The 14440-nt window shown below is 47.0% G+C and overlaps 1 protein-coding gene across 2 annotated transcripts in view; it reads right to left on the bottom strand.

The window, feature by feature from the left end:
- Positions 1-9685, bottom strand: part of Tfcp2l1 (transcription factor CP2 like 1) — a 55454-nt gene extending 45769 nt beyond the window's left edge. For both annotated transcript variants that reach the window (XM_055601555.1, XM_055601562.1), the window contains exons 1-2: positions 9544-9685; positions 4658-4809 (exon numbers count right to left, since the gene is read on the bottom strand). In XM_055601555.1, coding sequence (XP_055457530.1) covers positions 4658-4809; positions 9544-9605 — 214 coding nt within the window. In that variant the 5' untranslated portion in view covers positions 9606-9685. The remainder of the gene's footprint in view (positions 1-4657; positions 4810-9543) is intronic.
- Positions 9686-14440: the final 4755 nt, after the last annotated feature.

Here is a 14440-nt window from a genome sequence, read left to right as displayed (position 1 = left end):
CTACACGGTAAACATAATTATCACAAAAGGAGAGCTAAGTAGCTGATGAGAGAAAAATATTGCAACATTTGGCCGTTAAATGGTTCATAAGTGATGTCTCTTCCAATGGCTGGGACAAATTCCTCAAAGAGAAACGTACAACGGACATTCTAACAGACCAACAGACATTTTAGGTGCTTCATCACGCTGGTCATTAGAGAGCGCAGAATATTTAACTAAGCTGGTACTCATCTATAATCCCAGTACTCTGGAAGGCTGAGACAGGAGGATCACAAGTTTGAGGCCAGACTAGGCTCCACAAAGCCTGGGACCACACCTTGAAAAAAACAAGACAGAAAAGAATGCTAGTTTAAAATAAAATTTTGAGGGCTGAAGACATAGAGGCAGAGGTAAGAGCACTTACTGCTCCTGCAGAGGACCCACATTCAGTACCCAGCACCTCCATCAGGCAGCTCACAACCACCTATGACACCACCTCCTGATGCTTTGACCTCCATGGGTACTGCACCCGCTCTTGCAACCTGACTCCACACACCATATACACTTAAAAATAATTTTTAAAAAATCCTTTTAGAAAGCAAATTTCAGGGTTGGAGAGAAGGCTTAATGGGTAATAATGTATTTTTCAGGAAAGCATGAGGCCCCAGAACACACATAAAGATGAATAGCAGTAGCATCTATAACTCCAATTCTCCTATAGTGAGATGGAAAATGGAGACAGGAGAATTCCAGAAGCTTTACAGCAAACACTGAGACCCTGTCTCAAACATAGTAGAAGTTGAAGTCAAACATCCAGTGTCATCATCTGACATACACGCGTATGTGTATGTACATGGGGTGGTTTGAATAAGAATGACACACATAGGCTCATATATTGGAATGCTTAGTCACCAGGGAGGGCACTATTTGAAAGGATTAGAAGGCTTAGGAGGCATGGCCTGTTGGAGAAAGTGTGTCACTGGGGGTGGGCTTCGATGTTTCAAAAGCCCCATGCCAAGCCCAATCTCTCCCTCTCCCTCTCTTCCCCCACCTCTCTGCCTGCAGATCAGGATGTAGCTCTCAACTACTTCTTCAGCCTCACGCCTACTGCCATGCTCTCTGCCAGGATGATAACAGACTAAGCCTCTGAAACTATAAGCCAGCCCCTAACTAAACGCATTCTTTTATTAGAGTTACTTTGGTTGTGGTGTTTCTTCACAGCAGTAGAACAATGACTAAAACACTACAGAAAGATTTTTATTAAAAAATATATATATATATATATCAAACCCAATGTTTTACGATTCATGTGAAATCTGGTAACACCTAACTTTGAGAAAGACAGTGAGATACACAGAGCTAGCTGGCATATTAGACAGGCTGCCAAGAAAATAATGTACAACATTTTTACATTTCAGGTTTATAACTAAAAAAAAAAAAAAAAAAAAAAAACAAGCTGTCCATACAAGGATGTTTGTAAATGTTTAATAATACATTCTCCCAATTTTAAAAGATTAAATAAAAAAAATACATGGATAAAAAATACATAAAAGATTAGTGGCCAGGCTAGCAAGTTGGCTCAGCCTACCAGTAAAGGCACCAAGCCTAATGCGTCATTCCCAGGACGCATGTGGAAGAAAGAAAAAACTGACTTCTGAAAGTTGTCCTCTGACCTCCACATGTGTTATAGCAAGAGTGCCCCTACACACTAAACACAGTTACACACACACACACAAAGGTGATATTAAAGGGAATTTAAATTGGACTTTTCTTTGAACTTTCTGACTTTTGCTCTTCTGTTTTTCAGTTACTTTCTTGAGTTTCAGTTGGTTATTTTAGCAACAATGAACATATTTACCATAGTGTATGGCTATGGTCACATAATAGTTACTACAGAGAGGAAAGCACAGAATGACCAAAGTTACTTTTTTATCTGTTTGTTTGTTTGTTTGTTTGTTTTCATGTTTCAAACAGGGTTTCTCTGTGTACCCCTGGCTGTCCTGGAACTCACTCTGTAGACCAGGCTAGCCTGGAACTCAAAGAGATCCACCTCTCTGCCTCCTGAGGGCTGGGATTAAAGGTGTGTGGCGCCACCAGCCAGCTTGAGAGCCCGTTTGTTTGCCGTCCTTCCTCTCTTTCTTTTCTTTCTTAAGGCAGGGTCTCAAACACCCCAGGCTATCCTCACTCCCTAAGTAGCTGAGGATGACCTTGAACATCTGATCCTTCTACCTCTCAGAGAGCTGGGGTTACAAGTATGTCCCACCACACTTGGCTCATGAGGTATCTGGGTTCAATCCCAGGATCTCCTGCATACTAAGCCTGTCCTCTGGCAAATGAGCTATGTCCCAGCCCTTCTAAGCAATGTCAAAACAATCTACATTTGCTGTAATGAACATCTATTACATTACGAGTCAGTCAAAACCGTGCATTTGAAAGACTGAGATTAGACAGAGGCCAATCTGAGATGCAGGGGGTTCCCAGAACCCTGGAGACAGCTGTCCTGTTTCAAAGCATCAAGAACAAGAAAGCATTAACCAAAGTATCTAGGAATGGAGGGCGTGTGGCTCTGTGCTAGAGTACTAGCCTATCTTGCAGGGGCCCTAAGTTCAACTTCCACAGTAACATAATAACTCTGTAAACACCCAAAGGCTGTATAACAAGTCAACACAAGCAGGTGGATGGGATCACAGAGCAGGTCCCTTCCTCTCTCTTTTAACAGCTATGATGGGGAAGAGGATGTTCTCTTTCAAACTTGTAGATAAGTTCTAGTATGCTACTGAACACTTCCTAACATTAGCCAAACAACAGCAGAGAGGCATGGTAAATACAACTAAAGAAAGGCCTTAAAATGGGGCGGGACAGACACACAATGTCTCTGTTCAGCAGCAAGACCTCACGCTGCTCACTCATCAGCTCACATGGAACATGGCTCCAAACAACACCCACAAGCTCAGTGGCCTCATTCCTTCACTCTCAAGTTTAAGCCAAGAAGGTGGGGGGTGGGACTGATGAGGAGAAAAACTGCTCAAAGGGAAAGTTGGCAGCATTTAACTTTCAAGAAGAAAGGACAATGACAGAAGCTAGTGTGCAAACACATAAGGGACTGCTTCCAACTGGCTTGTCACCTGCCATCAATGGCCATCAGCCACCACAGAATGAGAAGTAAGTGCGCAGCCCACAGGGCAAGCATTACCTTCTTGAGGGACAGACCAGCAATTACAGGAGCAGAGTCCATGCAGAGGTAGCCCAGGCACTTCCATTCATCATGAGCTAGGGACCTGGACAAGGTCAAATCCAGGATGCAATTCTGCAGAACGGAGGCAGCTTTTTTCCTAGGGCTGGGCTGTCCCTCCCAGATTCCAACTCACAGAAGAGCAACCAGTACACAGGATGATGGCAACCACAAGTAATCCAGGAGACAGTGCTAATACAGCCCCATCGTCGCTACAGACACCAGCGAAACTACCCACCAGGGTACAGAAACACTCAACAAGGGGAACATGGGTGCTGAGACAACTGACTGGGCAAAGGCACCTGCCGCCAAGTCAATGACCTGAGTTCCACATGATAAAAGAGAACAAGCTCCTGACTTCAAGTGTATACACACACACACACACACACACACACACACACACACACACAGGTAATCACAGACATATACATATAATGTAATCACACATACATTCACTTATACACAATGTAATCATACATACTTATACCTAATTGTAATTACACAAACACACATAATGCAATCACACATACGGACACTTATACATAACATAATCACACATACATTCACTTATACATAATGTAATCATACACACTTATACATACTGTAATCACACTTATACAGAACATAATCACACACATACTTATACATAATGTAATCACACACATAACATATATACATACATATATACATACACATAATAAAAAAATTTAAAAAGAAGTATTGGATGCTAGACAGAGTACAAGCCTATAGTCCTAGTACTTAGGAGGCTAAGGCAGGAGGATCTTGAGTTCCAGACAAGCCTGGGCTACATAGCAAAACCCCAACTCAAAGAATATCATGCCAGGCAGGTTACTTACCGTCACCCTTTTAAACCCCCCCCCCCCAAATTAGACTTTCTCCTTTTACACAGAATCTCTAAAGCTCTGAGAATAAGAAACGGTGCTAAAACCACGAAGGGAAATCTCCCTCCAGCGGGTGGGAAGCCAGATCAGCTGTTACTCCATGAAAGACAGCAGAGCAGGTACCAAGAGATACTGAAAGCTCCAAACATAATGGCAACCACCAATCATTGATTTCTGGAGGCTACATGAGGAACGTACTGGCCCCACACTTGGCCTCCCCTCCCTTCTCCTCTCCCTCCTTTTCAAAGAGTCTCATTCTGTTGTTCAGACTGCCTCAGGCCACAGAGTAGGACTACAGGCTCACATGACTACTCCCAGCTCAGTTTTCAATTATTTCCATTCACCCAGTGAAGGCGCGGAGGTCCTGGGAAGCCACACAGCTAAGCAACAGAATCCAAACCTGTGCCTGACCTCTAAGACAAGCCCGTACTCTTTCCAGAGTCCCATGTCACAGCTACAGAGGCCCAACAGGATCTTGCACACCATTTGCGAACTCTTCCAGCTGTTCCCTGCGCCCATATCACAAGCCTGTGGAGGCCTCTACCTTGATTGAGGTACGTCAAGGTCTCTTCGTGTAGCTTCACAGCTGGAGAGGTGGCAGCGCACAGCACATACTGTAGAGGCGGCAAGCGGGCCCCATTCTCAGGCGACAGCTGTGGCTCCTCCTGCTTGAAGATGGGCAGAGCCAGCACATCACTGCAAAACATGGGAAGCTAGAGGTCAGAAGCAATGCCCAGAAGCATGGAACAATGTTGGGGAGACAGATGCGGGACAGGACGGCAAAGGTGACTTCAGAGTCCAGTGTGACATGCTGACCCAGCTCCTCACACACGGCCCAAATCCCAGATACAACCATTACTGCGTGATCCTACTTCATCCAATGGCCCTCCTGAGATCTGTTCACCCAAGATCCAGAGAAGGAGAAGCTCAGAGTTGTCTCCTACTTTGTGAAACCTAAATGACTGAAACCAGCAGCAAGTGACCTTAGCAGCTATTTCTTTTTTTTTTTTTTCTCCTTTTATTCTGGGGGAGGGGAACAATGCTCAGAGACTGAACCTGGAACTGCGTGCATGTGACAGGAGCTTTACCACTGAGCTACAGCCCAGCCTTGGGCAGCAGCTTTCCGTCTGTAAGTGCAAAACATCTTCCAGAAAAATCATCTGAACGATTTTTGTTTCTTTTTTTTATTATTATTTTATGTGCATTGATGTGAGGGTGTCAGACCACCTGCCACCTGGAACTGCTTACGGACAGTTGTGAGCTGCCATGTGGGTGCTGGGAGTTGAACCCACTCCCTTGGAAGAGCAGACAGTGCTCTTAACCACTGAGCCATTTCTCCAGCCCCTCCCCCTTTTTATTTAGTAGGTGGGTGTGGGTATGTACATATCAAGGCACATGTGGAAGTCACGGGACAACTTGCAAATTTCAGTTCTTTCCTATCATGTGGGTCTCAGGTCGTCAAAACGTGGCAACTTTATCCACAAAGCACCTCACCAGCCTCATCAATTTTGATTCTGTTTGGTTTTTTTTTTCAAGACAGGGTTTCTCTGTGTGTAGCCCTGGCTGTCCTAGAACTCGCTTTGTAGACCAGGCTGGCTTGGAACTCACAGAGATCTGCTTGCCTCTGCCTCACAGGTGCTGGGATTAAAGATGTGAGCCATCATGCCTTGCTTCAATTTTTATTCTTTAATCAACTCTCCTATGTACCAAGACTTGGTGGTAGTTTACAGTTCCATAACTGTAAACTACATAATTGAAGAGCCGTTGGCTTCCTCACCCAGAGGGACATATATCTTCCTCTCTTTCAAAAAGGAGACAACTAACCTGTCTTGTTCTTGTAACTTTTGACAGCTAGTTGGTTGGTTGGTTAATTGTGTATCTGTATGTGTGTCCAAGCACATGAGCTTGTGAACAAGCGCACATACTGCATGTGCACGCACACCAACATTAGAGGACAGCTTCTGGGAGCTAGTTCTCTCCTGCTACCACGTGGATTCCTGGGACTGAATTCGGGTCATTAGGCTTGCACCTTTATCTACTGAGCCGCATTGCTGGCCCATCGCTCCCACTTTAAAAGCTCATAATGGTTTCTTAAAAATACTAGGTAGATAGGAAAACCTTGATTTCAGTTTTCTTACTCAAGTAGCAAATCTTAAAATACTCAGAAAACTGTTTCCTTTACCTCTAAATAATGCTCCCTATTCCAAAAACCTCCACAAAGTGCTGTGGAGACAGCTCAGTTGGTGAAGCACTTTAAGCCTAAGGACCTAAAAAATTCAGTCCCAGAGCCCAAAGCCTTCAAAAGCTAGGTGTAGCAGCCCACAATGGTCATCCCCAGTGCTGGGGAGATGCAACAGGATGAGCCCTGAGGCTCACTGGCCAGCCAGCTTAGTCTACTGGTCAACTTCCAGATCAGTAGGAGACCTAGTCTCAAAAAACAAAGCGCATGTACCTGAGGAACATTAATGAAGAATAGTCAGCCATAGTAGTGCTTGTCTTCAATCCCAGCACTTGGGAGACAGAAGCAGGTGGATCTCTATGAGATCGAGGCCAGCCTGATCTACTGAATGAGTTCCAAGACAGCCAGGGCTACATGAGACACTGTCTCAAAAACAAACAAACGAAAGGACAAATAAACAGCCCGCCCCAACAATACTGAAGGTTGTGCTCTGGCCCCTACACACATGCACATCCATACTCACACACCATCACATACACTAGCCTCTAATCACCCTGTGACAGAGGAACTTGTTTCTAGACTTTTTCAGGAAGGGATCAGTATGTTGCTCGGGCTAACCTTGAACACCCAGACTCAAGAAACAGTCCCACCTCAGCCTGCAGAGTTGCTGGGACTTCAGATAGGTGTCCTTGCAAGGAACAATAAAATCCCTGAGGATCAGAATGACCCTCAGGCAGGTGAGACTTGCTTCAAGATTCTGAACTATGTTGCCACAGAAAGAACTACCAAAAGATGCCCGGCCCTATCTTGATGACCCTCCTCCCATCATGGGTCTGGGCCGTGAATCAGATCAGCTGACCCCACTTCATTGCACAGTCACTATGACAGTACGACATGTTCCCTGACAGCACCATAAAAGACTGTCCATGAAACACAATCCAGCACACACCCACCAGTATCTAACAAATTCTCAGAAAGCCTGCCTTTGGGCACACCTGGGAAGCCTTCCCTATGTGTGCTTTTCTGCGCTTCCTGTCTGCTGCCCAAAGTAGAGAGCGAGAGTGCAGTACCGGCCAGGTTTGCCTTCACCGGAAGCAAGCCTTCCTTTCCCCTCTCCCAGCCTGGGCAATTATTAAGGAGCACGGAAAGAAGCCAGCCCTCCAGCTCACCTGGGGATTGCATACTTTCATGCTTGCCCCGACCATGTAAGTGAATAATCCATGCACTGTTACTTTCAAATTAAAAGAAAAGGGGAGGGGTGTTAAGAAACATCATTCAACAGTAACTTGTTTCTGGCCTGGTGTCCTTATTTGCCAAGGAATAAAAGTCACCAGAACATCAAACAGAAAGGAGAGGGAGGGACTAAAGGCCACTCGCTTCTTGATGAAATCAGATGGCTTGCAGAACTTCTAGCAGAACAAAAATAATAATAAAAAGGAGGGCCAAAAGTTGCCAAAATGGAGGAGTAAGTGTAAGGTCCAGGGTTCATCCTAGCATTGCAAAAAATACATAAAATTGACTTTAAAAAGAAAAAAAGCGAAGCAAAGAAAAATATTCTCATTCTAGCAGAGGATACAGGCCTTAAGGAGGTCAAATCACTTAAAGGTAAAAAACAAAGCCAAGCCTGTTGGGGAAGGCCGCTCGTAGGCCCACCACTGACTGTAATCCCAGCACTCGGGGATGCAGAGGCAAACAGATCTCTGTGAGTTTGAGGCCAGCCTGCTCTACAGAGTAAGCCCAGGACAGCCCAAGGCTACACAGAGAAACCGTGTCTTGAAAAACAAACAAGCAAAGAAAAACAATAGACCAGCTTCCAAGGGGGGGGGGGGGAGTATGGACAGTCTTCATCCATTGCTTTGGCAAAGCAACCCAATAAACCTGCAGCTTTGTAGCAGCTCTCAGCCCCAATGTTTGCTTTCTGCCTTTCATATAAAGTCAAAATCCTCAAAGTACCTGGGTTAGCTCACAAACTTCTCTCTCAGGGACATATGCAAAAGCCACGCCTTTCCTCTAACAATCTGTCCCCAAACAGGATGACGTTTTATGCATCTAGGTTTCAAATACGCTCACTTCAGCTCAAGGTCACCTTCAAAATCATTTTTAAGCTAGGATGAGATGCCTAAGGGCCACTCACTACAATCCAAAAGAAACTACAAGTAACCCTATAGAGTGCTTCGCGGTTAGCATGTATTTACCGTGGAGCACTTTAATCCTGGGCTCTGCTTATACCTCAGCACCACAGGGGTCTGCACGCCCAAGACCCTAGATCCATTGCCATTTTCTATGACTCGGAGTTTAAAAAAACAAAAGAAAACCTGAAGATACACCAGAGAAACCAGGTCAATCCTCGGCTTTCTAAGAAGGGGAATGCCTTCCCAGAGGACTTCTGGATATACATGTATCAGAAGTCAGGAAGTACAAATAATTAAAAAAAAAAAAAAAATCCGAGAGGGGAGATTCGGGGGTACAAAGAAGCCCTTAAGGTTCTGTAGTTAGGGTTGACAGCCCGAGATGCCTTCTGCCTGCCAGTTCGCTTTTTCCTGAGCCTACGTCAAACACCCGTTGGGTTTAGTAAGGCACATATAATAAACTGTGACTAGGATGGAAATAAAGACAGGTTGAAGCTGGTTCTGGCGAGTTCAGAAAATGAAATGCCTGCCTATTTATTATCCCTCCAGCGAGCTGCACCACGGTGGAAAAAAAGAATCTCGTAGTCACCGAAGCAAAGTGGGGAGGAGGGGGGGTTCTACTTCCTAAAAGAAGGAGTTCACAGAACTTTGCAAAACCCGCGGGACCCTCATCCCTTGAAGCACGCTAAAGAAATCCCCGCAGAAGAGATTTCAGTGAATCCGGGGCCGGGGGCCCACACTAAGGTCACCGGGCAGGGACGGCCAGCCCCCAGGAGCCTGAACCCTCTGGGCTGCAGCGCAGACCGGCTCCCGCCATCCACCTGTGGGCCCGCGTGCTGAGAGGAGCAAAGAACCGGGCTTGGCTACCCGGGACACAGGGCTCCTGATGGATGGAGCAAGTTTATTTCTTCAACTGGATTGGAGACGGAAGAAGGAAGGTTGCGAGACACGGCCAGGAACTCAGCGCGCGGCAGGAGAGCCTGGAGAGGCGCCCCGAGGGCGTCAGCGCACCCCCCTCCCCCGTTCAGCTCCCCAGGGGGCTCCCGAAAGGTCCGTCCCTGAGGCCGCACTGGTCGGTCAGCGCCCGGACCCCGACCTCAGGCAGGTGCTGCCCGGTCTTACCGCAGGTAGCTGCCAGAGTTGTGCTGGTTGTAGTGTTCGGGCTGCGTGTGCCAGAACAGCATGGCTGGGGCTCCCGCAGCACCGGCCGGGGCGTGGCACCAAGCTGGACGTGGCGACGCTGGACGATGGCTGTCCACCCCAAAGCAGCACTCGAACCCGAGCAGGATGCAGCCGGCGCCTTTTATGGGCCGTCAGGAGGGCGTGGCGCTCGGGGGCGTGGTTACTACAGGCCCGCCCCCACGGCTAGCGCGGCGGGAGGGCGGTGCTGGGCCGCACCTGGTTGCGCCTGTGCCTTTCCGGGAGCTAGCTCCAGGCCACTGACCCTGGGGACACAGCCACCCTCGCTGAGGCCTACTCGCCTCTCAGCTTCTACGCTGAGCCCAGAGCAGATCCTCAAAGCCACAGGGCGATTGTCAGTGGCCAGGAGTACCTAAGGGTCCCCTTAACGTGGTTCTTGTTTCACCTTGCTCTGAATACTAATGTTATGACCTTTTTTTCTCTGTTGCTTTTACTTGCCTTTAACTCCATGGTTAGGTTAGGGGTGTATGTCGTTCAACGCTCATCTAGCATAAAAGAAGTTCTAGGCTCTAACCTCAGAGGTGGTAGAACAGGCCTGTAATCCCAGAAACTGATAGAGGCTGGAAGATCGGAAGTTCAAGGTCATCTCTGCTACCGAGTAAATTACATAAGCAGAAGACCTTTCTCTAAAATAAAACCCTTTTCCCTTTTTCTTTTCCTCTATCTTATTTATTTATTTGTTTGTTTGTTTGTTTATTTATTTATTTTGTTGTTGTTTTTGTCCTTCGAGGCAGGGTTTCTCTGTGTAGTCTTGGCTGTCCTGGAGCTCGAGCTGGACCAGGCTGGCCTTGAACTCCAAGTGCTGGGATTAAAGGCGTGCACCACCAGTGTGCGGCTTAAAATAAACTTAAAGAGACACCTCGGCCTCTTACTCAGAGCCTTAGTCTGAGTAGAGATGTGCCTAGGAGGCATCTGAAAAGAAAGTAGTTTCAGGCAGAGACTACAAGGCTTGTGACAGCCCTGCTTTGACAAGCTGGGCTTGTGTGACCTACAGGAGAGCTTAGGAGATAGGATGGAGAAGTGTCCAGGACGACAGGGTCTCTTTCCATTGTCTTCCCCCACTTCTTTCCGTTAGGATTGTTTTTAAGTTTCCTCTCTCTCTCTCTTTCTCTCTCTCTCTCTCGTGGGTATTGTACCCTGATGTGTGTTCAGAGGACAACTTGCAGGAGTCATTTCTTTCCTTCTACCATGGGTGGGGGGGGCTGGGTGTCAAATTTGCAAGCACCTGTACGGATGTGCCATCTTTCTGCCCCTTTGACATTTTGAGTGTTGTTTACAATTTGCTTTTGTAAAGGTCTGGCTGGCTGAGTTTGAACAGTAGGCCATAGACAGGTAGGGAGGGATACAGTTCCTGGAGCTGGACCCACAGGTGATGCCCAGTACCTCAGTAAGGCATACATTCTGCTTATGGGAAGCAACTGAATAAGTGAAGCCCTGAGACCTTCACTCCCTGGGCCTGCAAGCATAGATATGCAAGTCCTCCTTGCTGAACTGACCGGGCTATCTCTCCAGCTGCAGGTGGCTTCTCTGTGAAGAACCATTGTGTCCCTCTCCAGGAACCACCTCTGCTGCTCTGGATGCTCCCAGAGGTCACATGTCTCCGAGGGGAGGGTTGGTCAACATTCCTGTGGCTATCACACCCAACTCTTTGGATGTGTGACAATGCAGAGGCCATTTTAGACCCAGAGGTGCAATGGAGAAACTGGAGGAAGTGATTACTTCTACCCTTCTCAGCTCGCTCCCAGATATTGATACTAAAGAATTCTATAATGAACATCCTGACCACCAAGGTCTCCATGAGGGACCATGACGGGTGCATGTGTTCAAGAGGAGAGCAACCTAGGATAATGGCAGTGGGCCAGCCCTTCCAGAGGCTCCTGCCATTATTGCAAGGCCAGTGGGTGAGCAGCAAACAGAGGCCACTGTCATTAAGGAAGTAAAAACTATTAGGGGAACGATGTGGGGAGGGGCTTTAGAGCTCTCCAGGGTGTGGGTGGGTGGCAGTTAGGCTAACTAGCTGCAGTGGACTGTGGCAGCAATGAAGGAAGGAAGTCCTTGCCTCTAGCCAAGGACACTATTGAGCGCTAAAGCTTGGAGAAAGCGAATCCATAAAGACAAATAGATGGCAAGGGCTAGGACTTCACTGCTGAGCTGTCAGGTATGACCCCTGTGGAGTTAGTTTACCCCAAGTTGTTTGTACCAAACTTCTCTATTGGTTCTCACCCCTTCCCTTCCCACTAGCCTCCTTAAGATTTATCAGGGAGGGCTTATGTAGCGGCACACACCTTTAACCCCAGCACTCAAGAGGCAGAGGCAGGCAGATGATGTGAGTTTGAGGCCATCCTGGTCTACAAAGCAAGGACAAGCCAGGGCTACACAAGAAGGAGGGGGAGGAGAAGGAGGAGAAGAAAGACATATGATGGAAGTAATGCTTGGACCAGACCCAGCCAGATCCATAGGGTACCATGTACCACAAAGCATCTCCCTGTCCCAGCTTTAAAATAACAGCAAAGGTTCCTTTGGAGAGGGATGCTCATCTGCCTTCAGGCATGCTAGCCCCTCAGTGCTCCAGCAAACACAAAGATCAGTGGGAACACCCTCCAAATGGCAAGCTGGGTGTCTTGCCGAATACCAGTTGGGAACCAGGATCCTAGCCCTAAGAACCTAAAATCAGGAAAAATAAGGCTTACCTTCCCCATAGCCTGAGGGGAGAAGGAATGAAGATTCTATTATCCAAGTGCGTGGGGGCAGGTGACCTTCTGATTCCTGCTGGGAGGATAATGGTTAGTTTCTGAGCTTTTGACTTTTCAGTCTTCTGGGACACAGTTAGTCTAGTATAGAGACGATAGATATGCATATGAACCATCCTTCCTTGTCTTTATTTTTCAAATGTATGTGATTTGCATTAATGGGAATATTGACTTTAAAAAATTATTTGCAGGAGGGGGGCATGGCTTTCAGAAGACAACTTGCAGGGCCTCATGCCCCCCCCCATGTCACAGTTTGTCAGGATTGGAGTTAGGCACCCTTGTCTACTGAGCCACCTCAGCAGCCCAGTGGCCGAGAGCATCTTAACACATTCTCCCACCTGAGTGAACAGCCGGGACTTGGGTCTAGTGTGCACTCAGGTCCCTGATATTTGATGAGCACAGCTCCTGTTCTCATGCCCTGAGTCCTTTTCTTCACCTGGTACTGAAAAAAGCTTGATCACCATGTGTATCTGCCCCAAGGACAAACCCTAGCATTCTTCAAGAACAACAATAACCCCCCCCCCATTTCTGCAGGGTCCCCAAGAGCCACCCATTTCATCAGTTCCAGAAGGGACTCCCAGTTTTTCCTGGAGATCACTAAACTCTGAAGCCTGCACTCTGAGAATATGATCTGAATGGGTTAAACGGGAGTTCATGGTGACCTGGGGAGGAGCGGGGGTTTGGCTGAAAGAGGAATGTGTGAGCACTTTTATGGAACTATCAAGATAATTCCATAAAACTATCAGGAACCGGCAGCTGTAGGGGGTGGAAAAGAAGTGGTAGTGGGGGCTCCAATCAAACTATAAGGCCTCTCAGTGGACCCCCTGGGGGCTCCGGAGACCATATGGCAGCAGGCAGCAAGTGCCCTCTCCTGGACGACACACACCAACTGGGCATGTTGGCACCTGCCAGGCTCTCTGGACTTGAGGTCATCACTTAAGCAAAGATGAAGCCTCTCGGAGCTGTCTTACATCTGTGGTTAAAGGTGCACGTGGGAATGGAAGCAGAGCAAGTTTTGCCAGACTCCTCTTGGCTGTGCACCTCTAACCCCTGTCCAGTTACAATCACTTCCAGTTGCAAGGAACAGAAACCCAAGTAAGGGCAGGCAAGATGGCTCAGCAGTTAAAGGTGCTCCCTACCTTTACATTTTGTCCCTGGAACTCACATTGTCCTAGGAGGAGGAAGGAGAAAACCGACTCAAGCAACTTACCCTCTGACTGCCACATGTACATGTGCCATGAGTGCGCACACACATATATGCACTTGAGTATGTATACACACACAATAAGTAATAAGATGTAATAAAAAAGAAAGCCGAAATAAGCATAAGGGACAGGCACATGGCACAGTTGGTAGGGTACTTGCCCAGCATGCACAGCACAGCATTCAACCTTCAGAACTCCATAAAACCTGTCACAGTGATGCATGGTGAGAATTCCAGCACTCAGTTGAAGGGTCAGAAGTTCAAGATCATCTTCAGAGACTTTGAGGCCATCCTGGGACACATAAGCCATTACCTCAAAAAAAAAAAAAAAAAAAGGTTTAAATGACAGAGAAAGGTGTCCCCGCATCAAGTTTTAGAAGTCAATAGTCAAAACCATATGTCGTGGTACCTTTGGCCACAAAGGGCCACTGACTGCTTGAAATATTGTTAGTCTGAACTGTGATGTTCTGGGAATGTGAAGTATACAAGAACTTCCAAGCCCTCTGTGAACAAACAGACTAGGAGAAAGCTCAAATGTATGAGTCCACACCTAGCCAACAAAACAATATGAGTTAACAACTCATATGCCAACCATATAAGAGAAAATTGCTTTTGGAAGCAGGGTCTCAGGTAGCCTAGGCTGGCCTTGAATTCTTAAGTAGCCAAGGATCACCTTGAACTTCTGATCCTCCTGCCTCTGGCTGGCTCACAGACAGGTGCCACCACTCAGGTCTACACAGTGGTGGGGAGTAAATCCAGGTTTCATACATACTAGATCAGTACTCTACCTGCATCCTTGTCCCCAGGGCCCCTCGTTCTTTTCTTAAATATATATATATATATATATATATATATATATATATAT

Source organism: Psammomys obesus, unplaced genomic scaffold, assembly GCF_907164565.1.
Source record: "Psammomys obesus unplaced genomic scaffold, mPsaObe1.curated_primary_1811, whole genome shotgun sequence".
NCBI classification, from domain to species: Eukaryota; Metazoa; Chordata; class Mammalia; order Rodentia; family Muridae; genus Psammomys; species Psammomys obesus.
Note: the sequence above shows the minus strand (reverse complement) of the source record. Positions and strands in the feature narration are given on the sequence as shown.